Source organism: Haliotis rubra, unplaced genomic scaffold, assembly GCF_003918875.1.
Source record: "Haliotis rubra isolate DU_JTF1 unplaced genomic scaffold, ASM391887v1 Scf121, whole genome shotgun sequence".
In the NCBI taxonomy this organism is placed as follows: domain Eukaryota; kingdom Metazoa; phylum Mollusca; class Gastropoda; order Lepetellida; family Haliotidae; genus Haliotis; species Haliotis rubra.
Window position 1 is genome coordinate 968,726 of NW_025765126.1, and position 19,934 is coordinate 988,659.

At 37.9% G+C, this 19,934-nt stretch overlaps 1 protein-coding gene across 1 annotated transcript; it reads right to left on the reverse strand.

Moving 5' to 3' along the window:
- Positions 1 to 11,829: 11,829 nt before the first annotated feature.
- Positions 11,830 to 19,742, reverse strand: LOC124265045 (inhibitor of growth protein 1-like). Its single transcript, XM_046699834.1, has 4 exons — positions 19,454 to 19,742; positions 16,386 to 16,583; positions 15,705 to 15,850; positions 11,830 to 15,386 (listed from the first exon to the last, which is right to left on the reverse strand). Exons 1-4 carry the CDS (start codon positions 19,593 to 19,595, stop codon positions 15,111 to 15,113), a joined length of 762 nt encoding a protein of 253 aa, XP_046555790.1. The 5' UTR covers positions 19,596 to 19,742; the 3' UTR covers positions 11,830 to 15,110.
- Between the last annotated feature and the right edge of the window lie 192 nt (positions 19,743 to 19,934).

Sequence of the window (19,934 nt, forward strand, 5' to 3'; positions counted from 1 at the left end):
AAATAATCATTTATAACTCTCCTAACAAAAGTATGATACAATTTCAAAATGTAAACGACACATAAACGTATTTAAACCAATACTTTCAAAACCAAATATCAATACAGTTTTGAATGTACCGATAATTGTATCATCTTAGAAACAGTATGGATGCATCAATGTATCGTGGCATCCCTATCAAGTATCAGGCTTGTACATCCTCTGTGTTCACGGCTGCAGTAGCACTGAACAGAGTTCAGATATGTAAATGATTGCATGTGTACTGAAACACCAGCAAGGTTCTGGACAAGGAAGAGACAGTGACTTTACAATACAGTGTACATATAGAAGTAAGGAACAATGAGTTTACAACTGTGTTTATGTCAGGCTTTGCAATTGGTTTGTTTTCTAGGATTACCATCGTAAGTGTCCTGTAGATATTTTTCAAATTGGTTAAGAGAGGAATTTTATGTTACATGTTGATGAAATTGTGATATTAATTGACTTTTGAACAGCTGAATTTATTCTTAAAAAACGTTGTTATTTCAGTATTTCAGTGCTTGCCTACTGCAAGTTTAGGAAAGTAGTCCTCAGGTTGGAAGATTTCAGGAGAACAGCTGAATTTTTACTCCTTTAGTAATCAGCAGATATTCTTATGTTGTTTCTGCTTGACCTCGTGATTGAGTCTCTGTATAGATGTGTTTAATGAACAAACTTACTGAGGTTGTACTGATCACAATCCAGGGCTGTATTTACTGCTTTAAAACTTGCACTGGTGCAACCCAGTTTTACAAAGTGCAACCTAGTTATTAGTCTAACTTGCACCAGGTGCAAGTCAATTTTTGAGTGGGTAAACTTCTGAATAAAACATCTAACTGAATCAATAGCATATTTCTTTCATTACATATTGCAATTAAAGCAGTGCAACTGGAATTTGTCTGGTGCAACTAGGTTTTTATCACAGGTTGCACCTGGTGCAAGTAGGTTAACATCTCTTGAATCGAGCCCTGCAATCCTTAGCTGTTGGTCCACTTGAACCCGTGGAGGATACATTATAAATATGTTTGGTTTTTATAAAGCTGTAACAGGTTGTACGTCCTGGTACAGTTAACCTGTACATTATGGATCTCACACTCCCTGTATTGGCAGACACTACTCAATATATACTACTCAACCATTGTTAGGGGAATAGATGTTTCATGCTGTCTACACATATATGTTTCTGTATGAATATCTCTTTAAGACGTTTGGGCAATGGTCCTTTGTAACGATGATCTCATACTTGGTGTCCCATGTTGTGATATTGCTTAAAGCTACAACCAGCTGCTCACTCAAAATCTGGGTTAGAATTGATCTTCAGTAACCATGCTTGTCATAAGATGTGACTAAAGGGATCGGGTGGTTACACTCACTGACTTGGTTGACACATGTCATCGTATCCCATCTGTGTAGATTGATGCTCATGCTGTTGACCAGTGCATTGTCTGGTCCAGCCTCAATTATATACAGACCGTCGCCGTATAGCTGGAATATTGCTGAGTGCAGCATAAAACTAAACTCACTCAAGTGAGTGAGTGTTGTTTTATCCCTTGTGTCAGCTTCACCACTGTGGAGGACATCCATCAATGGTTTCTAACATTGTACCCATGTGGGGAATTGAGCCTGGGCCTATTGCAGAGTGGACCCTTAACCACTTGGCTATCCCAATGCCATGTCAAATGTTGGGTGTTATCCATAAAAGGTATCTGGCTTCCAGCACCACACTTTTGACAATAATTCTTTAAAAATCATTTACCCAGCCCACACTGTTCTTATAAAGTCGGGGCGGTGGGGTAGCCTAGTGGTTAAAGCGTTGGCTCGTCACGCTGAAGACCCGGTTCGAATCCCCACATGGGTACAATGTGTGAAGCCCATTTCTGGTGTCCCCTTCCGTGATGTTGCTGGAATATTGCTAAAAGCGGCGTAAAACTAAACTCAGTCAGTCAGTCTTATCAAGTCATTATCTGAGAGCCTTTGTTGAGAAAATATACATGCAGTTGGATGGGGTACTAGATGGATGGCATTATAGAGGGAATTCTGGGAGGTTGCTTGTAAGCAGATTTCCATTGTGTGTGTCCCTGTCTCTCTGTGTTGTGTAGCTTTCCTGTCTCAAGTCCTAACCACATATACATGTATATACCCTGTGGTGTTGCCGATGTCATGTTGGGTCCTCTGTGAGGGATGATACTGCTGTTGATGTTAGTGATCTTTCAGCCAACAGGAATTCATGGCCAGGAAATACATTGGTGATAAAAATTGATATATTTCATAGAAGTCCAAGTTGCAGTATTTACGACCACCTGTGATGAACCAAGAAGGTCAAGGGTGATTACCCTAGTGTTTACAACGAGACAAAACTGTTCCTGCATTATTTTAGTCATGGAAACATGAGCGTCCCTGAGACCCCATTGATGTCAAAAGTTTGCCTGTGTTTGAAGATATGTATGTTTTGAAACCTAATGGTTCTGGGTCTTGTAACGTTAAGAGATGTTAGCGACTGTCGTTTATCAGTGTTAAAGAATGTTACGATCATCTTAGCACTGTAATCACTTCCATGATGGCTATGAATTCCTCTTGTGTGGGATGTTATTGTGTGTTCAAATGATTTATAGACATTGTTATTAAATAAACAGTTTTAATAATCTATCATCATCATAATTCATGTTTCCGTTGTTGAAGATGTACTTTATCTATTTGTGATAAGAGTGCTTGCAATATTTTTTGTTTTTTAACTCCTCTCATTTCATGACTCATTAGTCACAAGCATATAACTACTGGTAACACCGTTCAGCCAAATTTCATGTAAAGCATTGCAATAAACCACTCAATAGATGATAGGTTAATTGTCTAAAGCCTGATACATTGACGACTAGCTACCGTATAAGTGGCTGTCATAGATACCCTGTAATGAAAACTAAAAGAATTTACTGTTAGTTTTAGCCAAATATAACTTTTGTTTGAAGAAGTATCCCTTTGGAATATGTTCTTTGGTTAGACCATAATCAGAGTTACCTCCCTGAACTCTCTAACAACCCCCAAAGAAGCCATATGCTAAGTCCCCATCAACTTATACTTGTCATAAGGGGGTCCTGTTGTTTGACTGTTCTATTTTATAAACCGATGGGACCTTGCTCATATTGTCATGTATATCCTTCTGTTTTCTAAGATGATGATATAGACTTGACTGTCCTTTCTTGAAGACACTTTGAAAACACTTTGAAAATTGTCAAGATATGCTTCTCAAAAGAAGTTAAGAAAAACCTGATTGTTTCATATTACTGTCATTATTTGTTCTTTGACATATCTTCAGTAGTTAGGTAAATGTCACACAGCTGTGACTAATCCTTGTATGGGATTTCGGTTGCTTTAATGTAAATTAGTGGATTAAAGCAAGTAAGATTGTAGAAAAGCCTTAAACTAACACAGGACAAGATTGATCATCACCAGTTTTGGCAATATAAAACTTTCTGAGGTCATGTTATGATTGTTGCCAAACTTAATGGTACTCAAACTTGAACTGATGACTGAAGAGATGTCAGCTGTTGTCTCGCTACTTCTGTTGTACTCAGCGTGGTGACCTGCTTGTTTCTATAGTTTATTGTCTGGGACCATGTCCTCCATATGTACATATCTCTATAAACCACAATCTATTTAGTACTTAAAGCTTCAATAATGGTTCTAATTATGAATTCAACAATTACTTTTGAATACATTCCCATGTGTGAATATTGAATTGTGTGTGTATGATCAGACTGGAATTTACAAAATCTGAAGAATTAAGGTTTGTCATCTTAGAGTTTTGTCATAAGTAGTCAAGGTATGAATTGTGTTTCTTTGAGAATGAACAATGCATAATCCAAATATTGTCATTCAGGAAATTTTAGTTACGTCTGATAATCTGTAAAATATGATTCCATGCATATTCTGCTTGATACAGCCAACTCTCACAGGTCCACATTAACCTGGTTGCGTGGGCCAGCTGATTGTGTGGACAGATTACTTGGCTGAGTTCATCTTGTTATCAATCACTGGATTGTCTAGTCCAGACTTCACAGGCTTCGGTTACTTGGCTAGAATATTGCTGACTGGCATAAAGATAAACTTAAAAGAACGAACAACATTTCAGCTGGGTTGTCAATACTTTATTCTGCTCATTCTAATGAAGATCAGGGTCATGTTGACCCAGTTTGCTAAGCATATGCTTTGTTATCTCCCTTTGTCGTGACAGGATCATCTGATCTTTGGCTGGTCAACACTCTGCATGTGCTTTTCCTCCACACAAAACTGTGCTATAACTGAAAAACCTTTCTCAGTGATAGCAAAAATGACTGCAGTTGTATGACCTGGCTTTGTTTACTTATCATGGCATTAAACAGAATCACTTAATACTGATTTTTTGTCAGAATACAAACAGATTGTACCAAGTTGTGTAACGTATCATCTCCAATACCTACACAGTAGTTGTCAGAGGAAGAGTGTTTCTACCTGTCAGGGGATTTTAGGGTATTGATTGGCTTATACAACAGTGAAACACCGGGCTACCTGACACTGTGATATAACTGGAATAATATTCACATTGGCATTAAACCCAACTCACTCACTCACTTGATGGGGGCCGGTGGAGTAGCTGTGATATTGCTGGAATATTGTTAAAAGTGGCGTAAAACTAACCTCACTCACTCACTGATCCATGACATACCAGACAGCTGGTCACTGATATATTGCTGTGTTGTAAGATCCCAATTCAGTTCATCCCATTTCATTATGTAATGACTCAGTTTGTGTGACATCTTTGACTTCACCATGAAGAGTGTAGTGAATACTAGTGGCATTTGTACATGTAGGCTGTTCAACACCTGAAGGTTTGGTCTCTCTACACAATGGATTGTAAGGGCATGGTGGGAACAGGGAGGGACCCCAAATGTATGTAGCCACACCAGAGTGTTAATTTTCAAGACTGTCCCATGAAGGAACTCAGGGAAGGCCTGTTAATCCAGACAGTGCAGTTCCTTGTGAATGTTTACGAATTAATAAATTATAGGAGTATGTTACCATAGCTATGTCCTGATGTAACAGTAATTGTTTGGAAGGCAAGGTGTCCATATTGCACAGGTTATAGAGTGACAGGGCCTCATTGTATGTCAAGGAAGTTATGAACAAAGCATTTTATCAATCAGTATTTCACGATAATGTTTTCTCTAACCATCATGAAGTGTCCATCAACTCTCCACAAGCCCACAACCTATAATGTATGACGGATACTTGAGATAGAAACACCGCAACAATGTGACTTGCCATACACTTGCCATTCCACACATTCCAGTTGGTACTGTCAGTCCTCCAGACTCCAAGAGAAGAATGTATAAAGACCTTTGTCCTTCTAGAACTGACCTGTACATTAGATATATATATATCGCTGGGGTGATATCAAGTGATATCACCTAGAAGATATTGCTGGTATGAAACAGAATACATTGCTTGGCAGACCATTGTAATATCATTGGTTACTGTGATGTCAAAATCAAATCACTAATCTCACTGCCACAGATGCTTTTGACTGCTTTTGACTGTTAACTGAAACAGTTGGTTTGTGTCTCATGGTCTGATATGTACCTGTTATTGTATTGCATGTGTTTGACTGTGAGGTTAAGTGCAGATGAATAAGCTTTTGTAGGAGCTGCTGTCATAGGTAGGAATCCAGCTAGTTATAGCCAAATGTCATATAGTGACCAAAGTGTTCAACATTTCCTGCATCACTCCAGGCTTTCCTCCCACGTGACAAACCTTGGTGTAACTCTGATCCATTTCAAATTGGTGTTGAATCACTCAATAAGTGGAACTTGATAGAGTTATAGCAGAATGTTCATGGTTGTAGTTGGTTTCCTTGTGTATACATGTTATGCTTGAACAAACAATGTATACTGGCATCTGATGGGGAGCTGACCTATTTGGTTAGACTCTTACCAGTAATGGAGGATCAAAATGTGTTGAACATGTTGAACTCCTGAACTAAAGAATAAATCTATTTTTTGATAATTTATTATTTTCTTCAAAGTGCTGATAGGGCATAGCTAAATGAAGGAAATTGCTGAACAACGACAAGCATAACTTCCAAACAGATGCTCACTTCCAGGAATCTGTAACCTCATGGAAATCTAGGAACAAATGTGATGTAGAATGTCTTGCTGAGTACAAGCGTGAGGGATGCCATTCATAATGACCTTCACAACTGGTGTTAATTTGCAGCACACTGATTAGTTATACCGTATATTACCCTCTATAAGCCGAATTTTGAGGACCAAAAAAAGAAGTCTGTAGAAGGGGGTCGTCTTATCCATGGGTTACGCTTTTGTCAAAAAAATTTCCAGGGATAAGAAAACAACATCATATCACTTCGCGTGAACAAACAACAGAAGAAGACTTTGTCAGTAGAGACGTCAAATTTGCAATTACACATCACTAGACAAGATTATTTACCTTTAAGTTCGTAGTTGTTTTTGCTGGGCATTGTATTATTTCAGGGATTAAGATTACCTTGTGTATCTTAGCCGGAAATAGCAATCAGCTGTACACATTTTGTGTTAGTACTAATTTCTATTTTATTCAGTTCACCATGGTTAATTGGTACATATTAAATATTTGAAGTTGGTGTTTACAAGTTTCTGTTAGAAGGATAAGACACCATGTTATGCACTGTTGAACTTACATGGATGCTGTGTTCAGGTGAGTGCTGTGTGTTGCTTCTGGCACATATTTCTGTTATGTTTTTCAGTGGCAAGCTTTCTGGTGTCCCTGCCTGACATTGCTGGAATATTGCTGAAAGCGACATACACCTAAACTCACTCACTCACTCACTCAGTGCCAAGCATGTCTATAAGAAGGTCAAGCTATGCGGCCATCTACAGGATGTTGTTTACATTGTTGTAGGAGCATCTCAGTTTCTTTATCTCAGAGTCTACAATGTCAGTATTAACTACACAAATATGCTATGCACAATATATTTTGATAAAATCTTTGTTTCCTGTAGTGTCTACAAGTTCTATATCATGCCTTGATGTCTGTTTGCTAAACCTGTACTGCATTTTTCATTTCCATTTATCAGCTGAAATCAAGATGGCTGTTAGTTAAATCCAAGATGGCTGAATTACCAACTTCCCTTCTCACTTCCTGTCAGTTCTTTCTCTGTTTTTCAACTGTTAATGGAGTTATATGGTTGTTTCCCTGTTTGTCATGGTTTTCTTGCTTGCACCAGATGTAGACTGGGCTGAACTGAGCTAGGTCATTTGCAGCTAATAATTGGTTATATAATCTCAATGGTGAGGATTGTTCTGACTGGTGACATTTGAAGATAACTTAATTGTGTATTATCACTCAGTACAATTTTAATGTATGCAGTTACATGTACCAATACAAATACTTTTATCTCAGGATATAAAAAAAATATAATTACTGAGGTGACCACTTATTTAATTGCAGTAAGATGTTTGTTCATGACGATCTCTTCATATATTTTCAGTATAGTACGGGTTCAAGACGTCAAGTATTTTGTTTATGATTGGTCTGAGTTCTTTGAAAGTAATACTTCTAGAAATTGATTATTTGTCTGAAAACATGAAAACCTGGTTGAGATATTTTTGTTGTTGCTTTTTTGTGAAATGAAAAGTGAGAATGCAAAAGTGCCATGTACATTTTTGTATAACTGCATTGCCATAGATTAAGGAATGATTTAACCATCAAAAGACATTTAGAAGTATGCCAGGTTTCTTTTTTCAACACTGTGACAGGATGGAATTTACACAATTGGGTAATTTTGTAACAGACTGGCATTTTAAGCCTGTTAATGACCATCTCTCAAAATAGCACAGAAATGTGAATTAGTAGCATGTGAGAAGTGATTCCAACTTTGATGAATTTGATCCTGTATGTTTGGAATCATGTATGTATGTTATGGAAAAACGGTTACTATTAATCATGTTATTCAGGTGTGGATTAACTGTAGAGGTGCCATATACATCACACCTGGATAATACAGTACTTACCCTCCTAGTCCCATGTATTGTTTCATGTACCTGTATTGATACTGATGTATTTTGTACAGTGTGTTTCAGTGTGTAGGGATGCAAACACAAGTACCTATTGTCCTGTTTAATGTGTTGGTCAAAGTGTGGAGAGTTGTGTCCCGTTGCTGTCAGGATTTGATGAGATGAGTTTGAATCCCTGATTTGCTCAAGTTGATCAGTTGGTACCATACAAATACCTGTCCGGTAATGTCTCCAAGCTCTGCCACTGCACGCTTCTTCCAAATACAGTGTATTCTCTTTCAAAACTGAAATACAATTCAAAGCATCATTAACCAAACTCATTAATGCTGCATAGAGAAGGTGAACTCCCATTCAAGTAGTGAAGGACACATGTGTTGTGGATGTTTGTGGATGTACAAATGAGACGTGTATGTTGTTGTAGATCCTGGATTGTAGGAGAGTATTACACAATATACCTGCCTTGGTGACACACCGGTGCACTGTAAGATGCTGTTGAGATTCTGCTGAGTGGGCGGATGTGGATGGCTGTCATTGTTTACATGCTTCTCATGGAGAGTAGATTCTACTGACTTTGACGAGGGTCACTGTTGATGTTTGTATGAGTGAAGCCGAGAAAGTACCATACATATTTTGCTATTGTAGATTGACAATAACGCCTTCAAAAGGCTCTTATATCCTGCAAATTTTTGCTCTGGTTGTGGATCATTACCTTAGTTATATTTTTTCAAGAACTAAAATTTCTTTTTTCATGGATATACTTGTTTAAATAGTTTCAGGGGAAATTATGAAGTTGTTTCTTACCATATACACTGGAAGTTTGTTTAAAGAAAAAAAATCTCCTAGTTGTAGTACATTTGAACTGATTGAAACAGTTTGAGTTTCTGGAATAATCAGTTATTCCCTCATATTGTTTTTATTGAATGATACGTCATTTTGTAAATTATTTGATTCTGAAATAATTGGCATTTGTTAGTGCTGTTTAGTTACATAGTGTTAAAGGTAAAACTTTAACATAAACAATCATTATATATGTAAATATTCAGGTCATGTTTTTCCATGTTCAAATTTTGAGTGGATTTGTGTAAAGATTTGAAATGATGACACTACCAAGCGGGTATTCAACAATCTATTGATGTTTTATGGTGTTTTTATGTGGTTGTTGTAGACTGATGCTGATTGTGTTGCAGTGGATATGCCTTCAACTGTACATTGTGTTTGTGAATGCTTCATCCAAGCTTGTATGTTTTAGTGTGAGTGACTGATCTTGTAACTTTGATTTGCTTGATGGAAATATTAGGTTACAGCCAATACTCTGACCTGCTGGGAGACAATGAACCTATGCTTTACACACAATATTGAACCTGTAAGTTCAGTAATGTTGTCATCATCCATGCTTTCAAGTTTTAACTGATGAATTTCATCTTTATTGTGAGTTGCTGACAATTTCCCTGTATATTATGGATCAGCATGTGGATTATTTTCCTAAAACGAAAGAATACAAAACATTCTGTTAATAATTTATGGTTAAGAGTTAATGATGATCTTTTATGGAGAAACATGTACAGTGTGAATGACCCCCTTAAAATTTATGTACAAAGTACCTCCCCAGAACAAAATGGGTGACCACAAAGTAAGTGACCAGCCCTGCATGTCATGGACAAAATTGCTGACCCCACCCCTAGTACATGTGTACCAAATAGATGACTTCCCCTTAGCCCCCTACCTCCCCAGAACAATATGGATGACACCCCCAATCATCATCACCTCCCGAGCCATAAATTATGAACGGTCCCTTAGTAGAAAGAAGGAAGAAATTGTTTCACACTTGCCTCTATTCAATCCATTACAAAACAAATTGACTCCATCTTATGTGCCTTGGAAATCCAATCCAAATAAGAACAGGCAAGAAAGGTATGATACTTTATTGAATGACAACTTCTTTATTATATTATGATGCGACGTTCTGGTTCTTATATATATCATAAAGTTGTCATCCATAAAGTATCATACCTTTCCTATCATTCATCAACTTCTAAAATGAAATTCAAACAGATAAGGACAGACAGTTGGTAAATTGCCCTCAGTACACAGAAGTTGTGTTCTCTCTGATGACAACTACATAAAGTCCATGTCTAAGTGAGTCTCTCTAGGAATAGCACCAACTGTACCATGAGCAGGTGAATGTTCCCAGCAGGGACATTGTGGGCACCCTCTGCGGTGTCGTACGACTGCCGACAAGGTTTACATCGTTGTCTCCAGGTCTTCATTTGTTAATACTTCTACAAGATTTTATTAATGGATGTGAAGAAATTGAAATTAAAATTGTTGTATTTTCTGAGATCAGTGTTTTGTGGTATTTCATAACTGTTTCAGTCTTTTGTACATTTCTACAACACACCATGAAAATGTTGCTGTGGGATTGCAAAGTGTCTGAAGTGTTTGTTCATCATGCTGAAGGTTGGGATTCGATTTCCTACAGGGGTAAAATATAAATGTTTTTTTATGTGATTACATCTCAAGATTAAGTTAATGGCTACAATGATATAGAGGGACTAATCATAGAACAACTATTGTTTGATTTCTGTTGTACTCTGCCATGATATTGCTGGAAGATTTTTAAGGTGGTGCAAATTAATACTGGATTAATACCATTAAAATGGTGCCAACTCTGGGATTAAGGTTGCTGAATGTGCTACACTTTGTAATTTTTGGACATAGTTTGCTGGTTATCAATGTCAAGGTCGCTGATTATGAAAGGTGAAGGTTGTAACCATAAAGGGTTCAGATTTTGAGGGATCAATTTTTATTGCATTTCATTGTTAATAATACATGATAATCTCAAGAATTTTAAAGGCCACATGTTGTCAAGCTTCATCCAGAATGCATTTGGCCACACTTCACTCAAAGAATGTCAGTCTCACCAGTTTGTATGCGGAGAACTTGATTAACCAAAAACACTGATACCTTACTTACCCATTTTAGTGTTGAGGTTGTTTATGATTTACCTGGTAGTATAAAAATATTCAAGCTTTGAGTTTTGGAACACGGTTTGCATGTACTCACTTACCTTGTGAAACACAAGGATAGTGGAGGTTAGAACATCAGCACAAGTGGTATATTTTCAACCACAAATTGTGGCAAAGGTCAAGGTCAACTTTGATCGTATCATGGAACATAGTTTTGACATTCATTTCCAGTATCTGTTGCACTCTCCATTGTACACACATTACACGACCCGTCAAGGTCTGGGTTAGAATATTGATCTTCAGTAACCCATGCTTGTCGTAAGAGGCGACTAGCGGGATCTAGTGGTCAGGGTTGCTGACTTGGTTGACACGTCATCGGTTCCCAAATGCGCAGATCGATGCTCATGCTGTTGATCACAGGATTGTCTGGTCCAGACTCGATTATTTACAGACCGCTGCCATATAGCTGGAATATTGCTGAGTGCAGCGTAAAACTAAACTCAATCACATACATAACCCATAGTAATTAATAATACACGATAATGTCATCACTGACCAACAGACCTGGAGAAAGTGTTGAGTATTTGTGTTATATCCGAGCCCGGCAGCTCCATGAAGACGAAAGACAACACAGTTCAGTGACGTGTACTACTTGCAGAAGTATGAAACATGAGGGCCAATTCTGGAATACGAATCCATGATCATGTGGTTCTTGCACAACAAATGGCTGCATCTCCATGACCTGCTGAGACAACAGCACCACCTATGGCTCTTTAATCCCAACAAACAACACAACAGGCCAGTCATATTTAAAATGATTTATTTGTTTGTCTGCCGAGACAATGGGTGAACCACGTCCCCCAGACTTCCACTAATGGATGTTGATTGTGTACCCTCCGCTCTGGACCGAGATGGAGAGAAGAGACTAATAAATAGACGAGACACTAACATGGAGAGATGAGTGAATATGAGTATAATGTACACAATGTACAATGGATGATGCTTGCTCCACACACAAAGACGACACATTGTCAGTTGACCATATCTCAAATCATTTCTGGCAAAGATGTTTCTGTTGTGGCAATGTTGTTAATCATGTCGACTTTCATTATTTAAACAAAGGAGAAAACCTTCCTGATCTACCTGTACTGGTTACCAGGCAACAAGAAGTAAACACAATGATCAGGCATCAAACTAATCAATTGCTGTAAAGTGAGTGAATGAGTTTAGTTTTATGCCGCTACTAGCAATATTCCAGCAATATCACGGCGGGGGACACCAGATATGGGCGTCACACATTGTAACCATGTGGGGAATCAAACCCGGCTCTACAGCGTGACAAGCGAACACATAAACCACCAGGCTACCCCAACACCCAAATTGTAACAAAGAACATCTCACTAAAGTGAATGTATTTTTTAACATTCAGGAAGACCTACACCAAGAGGTGAGGCCCAAGGGGTAATGTTTTCATGAGCCCAGCTTGGGCTTTTATCAAGGGATAATTAAGGTCCACAAGTTTTGAAAACTACTCATTGAGTCAGCTCCATACAGACAGTGGAATTGCATACTTTCAAAAGCTTTGCATTCTTGTTTCTCCATGACAATTACATCTAATCACAGATCAGAATGGCATTCACATTTTGTATTGCAGATGTAAACTGTGAAAAAACAAATCAAAATGCTCATTCAAAACTATCAGTTTGTGACGAAAAAATGGACACAAAGAGAAACTGCCCATGGTTTCCAAACATCCACTGAAGCCATACTCACAAGTAATGTTTCTCTCAACTTTAGAAGGAGTTGTGTTCTTTGTAAACACCAGAAGAAAATTTAAAGTAAAATGCCAGTTCTAACTTCGAGATTCAAAGATTCATTCTCTATTCATTATTTAACATCCTGACAGCAATAAGAACCTGGTTTCATATAATCATGATTATCATGACAATAAAATTGGCCCTGTAAACAACAATAGTTTTGGTCACAACCACCAATATGAATATCATTTCATACAAGCACTCTTCCATTGTTGACCTAAGCCAAAACTTCCAAGACGTTAGAAAATATAAAACATAGCAAACATACAAAATTTCAATGGAAGTACAAAGGGTCATAAAACTTAACATGCGTCATGAATACTGTGATCAACAAAATCCCCATGAAGGTACCGGTGGGTCGCCCATGCCGAAACACCCGACAAATACTGGGATGGAAAATACCCTGGACTGCTGACAAGCTCGAAATGTGATAAAATATAGCAATACCCCTAACAGTTAGAAATTCTACTAGATCTTTGCACACACTTAACATTACCCAAACTGTTCTTGGTAGTAGGCTTTTGCTAATTTCCATCACCTTAATTGTTGTATTTACAACATTGAGTAATCATATTATATAACGTGTGACTACCCTGTGATCAGTTGTTGATACATGCTTCTGTCAAAGTGGAAATCAAGTCATGCAAGCAACCATACAGTTGAGGTATTCCAGATACATTTAATTCAATCATATGACACATTATCGCATGTTAATGTTGATGCTTGGCACGAAGATAGCCAGGATACACAGCAAAACTTCCTTCATCAACAAGAAAACAAACACTTTGTGTAATGTGGTATCTAGACATGCCATGACATCAACACAGAACATTGGTCCGATTACAGTTACCGTGGTTACTCCTTACCTTGACCCTCATCCTACCAACATCGCTGTGAGTGAGTGAGTGAGTAAGTAAGTAATTATTGCAAAAGGCTGCATCAGCCATATTCAAGTAACCATGGTGACGTATCACAATAAATATGATGAAAGGTGAAATATGGGATAGGCCGGCTATGGAGACGATTGATACTTAATTAACATGTCTGAAACATGTCATTACACCGGATGGTAAGAATCTGTGTGCAAGGGCAATTTCGACAACCCCATGAGCTTCAGAATCACATTTCACCACATCTCCACCCTGAGTTTGTGACAGTTTCGCTTAGATTTAATACGTCCTTCTTTACACTAATAAAAATAAAGTTGACCACTCATAAATAATGATTAGAATTAGATCACTGGGTGACTGTTCAAGTTATTGGTAACCATGGCAACTCCAACTTCTTCATCAGGTTCACTGGTACTTCCCGTAGTTGCCGAGGTGGTGCCGCACTCCATTGTTTATACTCCCCCAATGTGACAGTCCGGTAGCTATTATCATCTATCATTGATCGGCTTGTTCCAACTCATAAATCACAGTTATAATCGACTCCTATTTGATTCATTTTCCAGTTATTTTTAGGGCTGGCAGCGATTCGGTTCAATTTTCGATAACCATTATCACTATTTCGATTTGATATTTGAATATTTATTCAAATTATTTCAACACAGCGAGAAGGTAATTTTGACTCCAACTCGAGCAGTTTTGAGCGCTGAAATAAGACGATACGTCATTGGTTGACACCGGGCTAATTATCCAATGAGAATTGTTCTTAGTAGACATTGCCAAGTTGACAATAGATTTCACGCTAAAAAGCCGACTCACTTGAATTCTGAGAGTTAAATGAAATCCGATGTTTTTACTTGTATGAAGAATCAAGGTCTGGGTGAATCGTTGCAGCCTTAGTTATTTTACAGTTTGCAACAGAACATGTCTCAATCATTGTTTGACATTTTAAGAATCTCATTCCATGTACGACAATGAATTAAAATACTTGAGTTACTGCATCATGTTGATGAATGTGTTCAATACTTGTCTAAATTGTTTATCAAATCATACATTTCTAAAAACTAGACCCTGGATCTTAAATTCTGAAAATTCTTCTGAATAAAACTTAAACTGTGAGTTAAAATGACTCCTTTTCGTTGGCTTATCTGCAATTTTCTCAAAACATCAGACAATCTGCTTTACAAAGCCAGGCAGCATTATTGGGCTGTCTGATCGTCACCAATTTGATACCAAGTCGATGATCAACAGCACATTCCACATCAGACACGCCACAATAAATGTACAATACAGGTACAAATTTCTTTGCAGAAATGACATGACAACAGGCCCTTGTACAAGACTCGTCTTTTGTGTAGCACCGAGATAGGAGGAAGTCTTCTACTTGTCAGGCCGCTTCACTGTAGGTTTGTCTCCCCGACACTTAGGGCAATACCATTTTCCTTTTGGCTTCGTGGTAAGTCCAACACAGTTAAAATGAAACCACTCAATCACACACTTGTCATTGTCACATCCTATCATCTCACCATAGGAGACTTGGTTGCATAAACAGTATGTGGGTTCATCGGGATCAATGGGGGGATCAATGGGGGAGTCTTCTCGCTCCTTCTTCACTTTTCGCTTCTTTTTCTTTTTAGGAACCTTTTCTTTCTCCTCCTGAAAACAGCAAGAAATAGCTCACAGTGAACAAAGACAACAGTGTTAAATAGCAAATATCTAAAGATCCGAATCACAGGAATAATTCCTTAAAGATTAAGGAAAAAGTGATGAAAAAGTACATGCTAAACTTAATAGACCCCAACACTCCAAAAGGGGACAATACAACTTGCCAAAATACACACAAAAGGACCAAATGGCTGTTATCAAACATTTCATTGTGTATATCACCCTGTATATAAACTTGAAGCGTATCCCTGTTGACCTACACAAGGAATACTGATTCCTGTTGCACAGAGAAACTGAGATAAGTTGTACCTTGACATCATCTTGGCTGACATCATGATTCTTCTGTCGTCGTTGTCTCTTAGCGACCGGCTTTTCAGACCGCTCTGTCTCTGCAGCTTTTGTTTCCTTCTTGGGTGGATCCTTTACAGGCTCTGGCTCCTTTGTGGATCCAGGATCTGCAACACCAAAAATTGTTTGCAATGTTTTTTATAACACTACATTCCAGATTCCTGCACTAATGACGTGGCATGCATGAGTGTACTTGGCTAGCTCACTGAACATAACACTGACGCTCCACTCAAACTGAGTATACTGACTTTGAGCCAACCAGTCTTTCGGCCTTAATGTAGAGTGCTAGGGAGGGTGATCAAACCCCTCTCAAAAGGCAAGTCTATCCTCTACATCACAGAGGGGTCATGGGTTTGGGAAGCAACAGTAGTGAACCTATACTGATACAAAATCATCACAGAACCCTAAACATCTGTTTCTTATTTCTGCCAATTCATATGGAGATTTCAGAGTCTATATTCAACTTGACAGCTTTGTCTGATATTTGCATAGTATTCTTATACCAAGCTGAAAACATACTGCCTGCTTCATTAAAGGCTCCAAATTTGGCACACTACCTACCTGTGACTGACCAAATAAACTACGGTAATTTAGAAACCCAACTCTAGCCCAGACAGGAAGGATTAATGGCGCATAGCCCACCTAAATTCTCTCTGTCTTGTTCCAGCTGTCTGGCTCGGTTCTCAATGAAGTCAATGATGACAGACAGCAATACAAGTTTCTCATCTCCAATCTCCTGACATCGTATCAGAGCTCGTTGGATGGCAAAAAATGCCTTCTTCTTCATAGGGCCTTGTTGCTTGTACACTTCTTGTTGATAGTCCATGTCTTGCATAATGTCTACAATACACAAGTTATACCATACATGAAAAGACACTTTAACATCACAATGATTATTAGTTTCTATGAGACTAGACACCATATATATTTTTGGTTTGTTTCCTATTCAACCAACATCAAACAATGCCACATGGCTTATGGTCCTAAAGTGAAATAAAACTAATTCAAATGTATTTCCTTGAGTGTTATTTGACTGAAGAGAAAAAGAAAAGAAGAAGACTGTTAGGAGAGTCTGTTTTATGTAATTTGTATTAACATTGATTAAGTGATAGTTGTTATTGGGTCACAATGTTTAGAGTTTTCAGTGAGGGTTGTGGGTGACCTTTCGCATCATGTATGTTCAATGGTAATAGTATTTTAGCGACACGCCTTTTGAGAAAGTGCTCCAGAGTTACCTGCCCTTGATTATCTTATTTCCGACTTTCATCATGTTGTAAACACGAGGCCAATCCCGAAAGTTCTAATAGAATAATGATACAGCCACAGTTTGCTCGAAAGTTCTAGAATCTGACTGACTGAGTTTGGTTTTATGCCGCTTTGAGCAATATTCCAGCAACATCACGGCGGGTCTAGAATCTGTGTCAGTTTATATAAAGGCTGGTTGTTGTGTTGTGCGACACGGAATTACACACAGAATTACACGGGACATTTCATATCACTGGAGTTGTGCCTACCATTACATCTGTCTGCCTCGTCTAGCTGACCTACATTCAAGAGTGACTGCCTGACTACTGCTCTCATTATAAACAAGCTTCATTTAGAATATCTGCTCTAACTAAATATCAAGGCTCGTGGTGAGTTGATATTTTATATGTGACCCATTACGTTAGATTTGTGACTCAATTGCAGTGTACTAGATATCTGTATTGTGATTCATTGTAGCTTGTTCATTGTTTTATTTTGCTGGTTCAAAGGGGATTCTTAAACCTTTTGGCTACGGCACTTATTAACCGTAACAAGACAAAGCCATGAATATCCCCACAATGGTAAAATACTCTTCATGAATAGTTAAACTACAAATGTATGGTTTGATGTACCTCAGTAATGCTGATACAGAGTGGTACTGTTGATTTATGTCATTAGGTTCTTGAATACCCACAACATGGAAACGTGTATTGAACATGCTGAAAGGTTTTTAATTTCTGTTCCGGAAAAGAGCACCAACACCAATTTCAGTCAAAGTCAAACATGTTGCCATGGAAACACAAATAATATTTTATTCAGAAATCCCAAACTACTAAAAGGCACCAGTTCACAACCAGACCTATCTATGTGCCAAATTTGGTGAAAAAACATTGAACATTTTTAAAGTTTTGCTCCGGAAAAGAACACCAACACCAATTTCAGTCAATGTCAAACTTGTTGCCATGGAAACACAAATAATATTTTATTCAGAAATCCCAAACTACTAAAAGGCACCAGTTCACAACCAGACCTATCTATCTGCCAAGTTTGATGAAGAAACAATAAACAGTTTTAAATTTCTGCTCCAGGAAAGAGCACCAAGACCAATTTCAGTCAAATATGTTGCCATGGAAACACAAAAATATTTTATTCCCTAGTGTATCCTTCTGTTGAACTGGAAGCTGCCAGAGGTAATGGAGACGAAGAACAATTTGATATTTCACGACTGGTGCTTAAAATGTTGAATGAAATATATTTTACGTGAGCAATTATTAAATATGAGGTTGGAAATCCGAAAGCACAACCCTATGTGGAAATGGGTGTCTACATTTGATGATTAAAGTTAAGACTTAACACTCTGTATCCTTTTCTAATATTGAGAGAAATCAGTGCACCTCAGGGGTGGAAATATCTTTAAAATTGCTAGTGTACTCCGGTACAGTGGCACGTGTAAAATCACTTGCCCTGATAATTTTCTTGTTGATTTTATAAACATAAAATATAATTAACCTTGTACACTGGTACAGCGGGATATACAAGTTTGCTTGCCAGACAGAAAAAACCCCACTGGACAAGGATGTCGGGCAATGGGTTATTTCCACCCCTGACTTACATGTTTCATATACTTACTTAGTATTTTTAGAAAATGGAAGGGGAGAGTATCGGCAAAAATGAGGGAAAGAAAAATAGATGCATGTCAATGACAGTATATGAAATAAGGCTCGTCAGACAGCCCGAGACGGTCTAGATTTCTGACGAACGGTCTAAATTTACAGCTAGCCAGTCCGATGGTCTGGCAAATATTGTAGAAGTTCCATATATCTGAGTAAAATCACCATATTTGGTCTGGTTAAATCCATTTTGGGATGGTAACATTTTGAAGTTACCAGCCCTAATGTCTGGCTGGGTTTTTGGCTTATTTCATACACTGTCAAGGAGTTGGTATATTGGATACTTTTGGCCTGTGTTCCTCGGAAAACAATGGTTCATAATGGCATAACATTTCAACAATTATATTAAGTGTTCTACTTCATTGTGAGAAAACTGAGTGTATATTTGCAACTGATATTAACTAATTAAAACATTCCGGGTTTTTTCACAAAACAGAAGAAGTGATTTCTTTTCGTGTACACTCCCTTTAACACAATGATTTGCATTTGTATGTCTCTAATCAAACTGACATGTTAGAAATCTGTGACATCTTGCAAACAATGTCGACCTAACTATAACTAGCAATTCAAAGATATAAAATATCAACAAAATATAGTCGTACTTGAAAGAGGTACACTATAAACATTACACCGGATCTTTTATCACGGGGTACAAATTCGGTCGACACAAACAAACGGTTCACATTTGTCACGTTTGGTTTTCAAACTAACATCACCGATGAGACCTGGCACTTCCGACTCGTATAAAAACGGTTTCTGTGTAAACTAAGGAATTAGATATGAATTAATTCTTACCTCTACACTGAATATCTAACTCTCGCAGTTGGGAAACACTTCGTTGTAAATCGTTAGGCAGATTCTCCATCGTTTCCAAATAATTTTCGAGATACGTTCCAGAGCATAAGGCCTCTACGGCGGCTTGGTTGAGCATGTTCATACCTGGATAGATGTCACGTGAACTCACCGCAAAACTGAAATAAAAGTTAAAGTCTGGTAACTTCAGTATGTTGAATCAAATCATAACGGTGTGACATGAAAATTTGACTGGGCCTACGCATCGAGTTTCCCTCCCGCTGGTGAATGAAACCGGTTGAGTGTAAATGATGCGAGCGAAATTAATGTGAACGAAAAGAATAATCTCATCATCTTCAAACTAGATCCGAATCTGCTGAAGAAATTAATGTGTTGAGATATTCGTCTTCAAATACGGTTGTCTGTCATTTAACGATTATAAGAACTGGAAATAAAGAAGACTGTCTGCTTCATCTGTTCATCT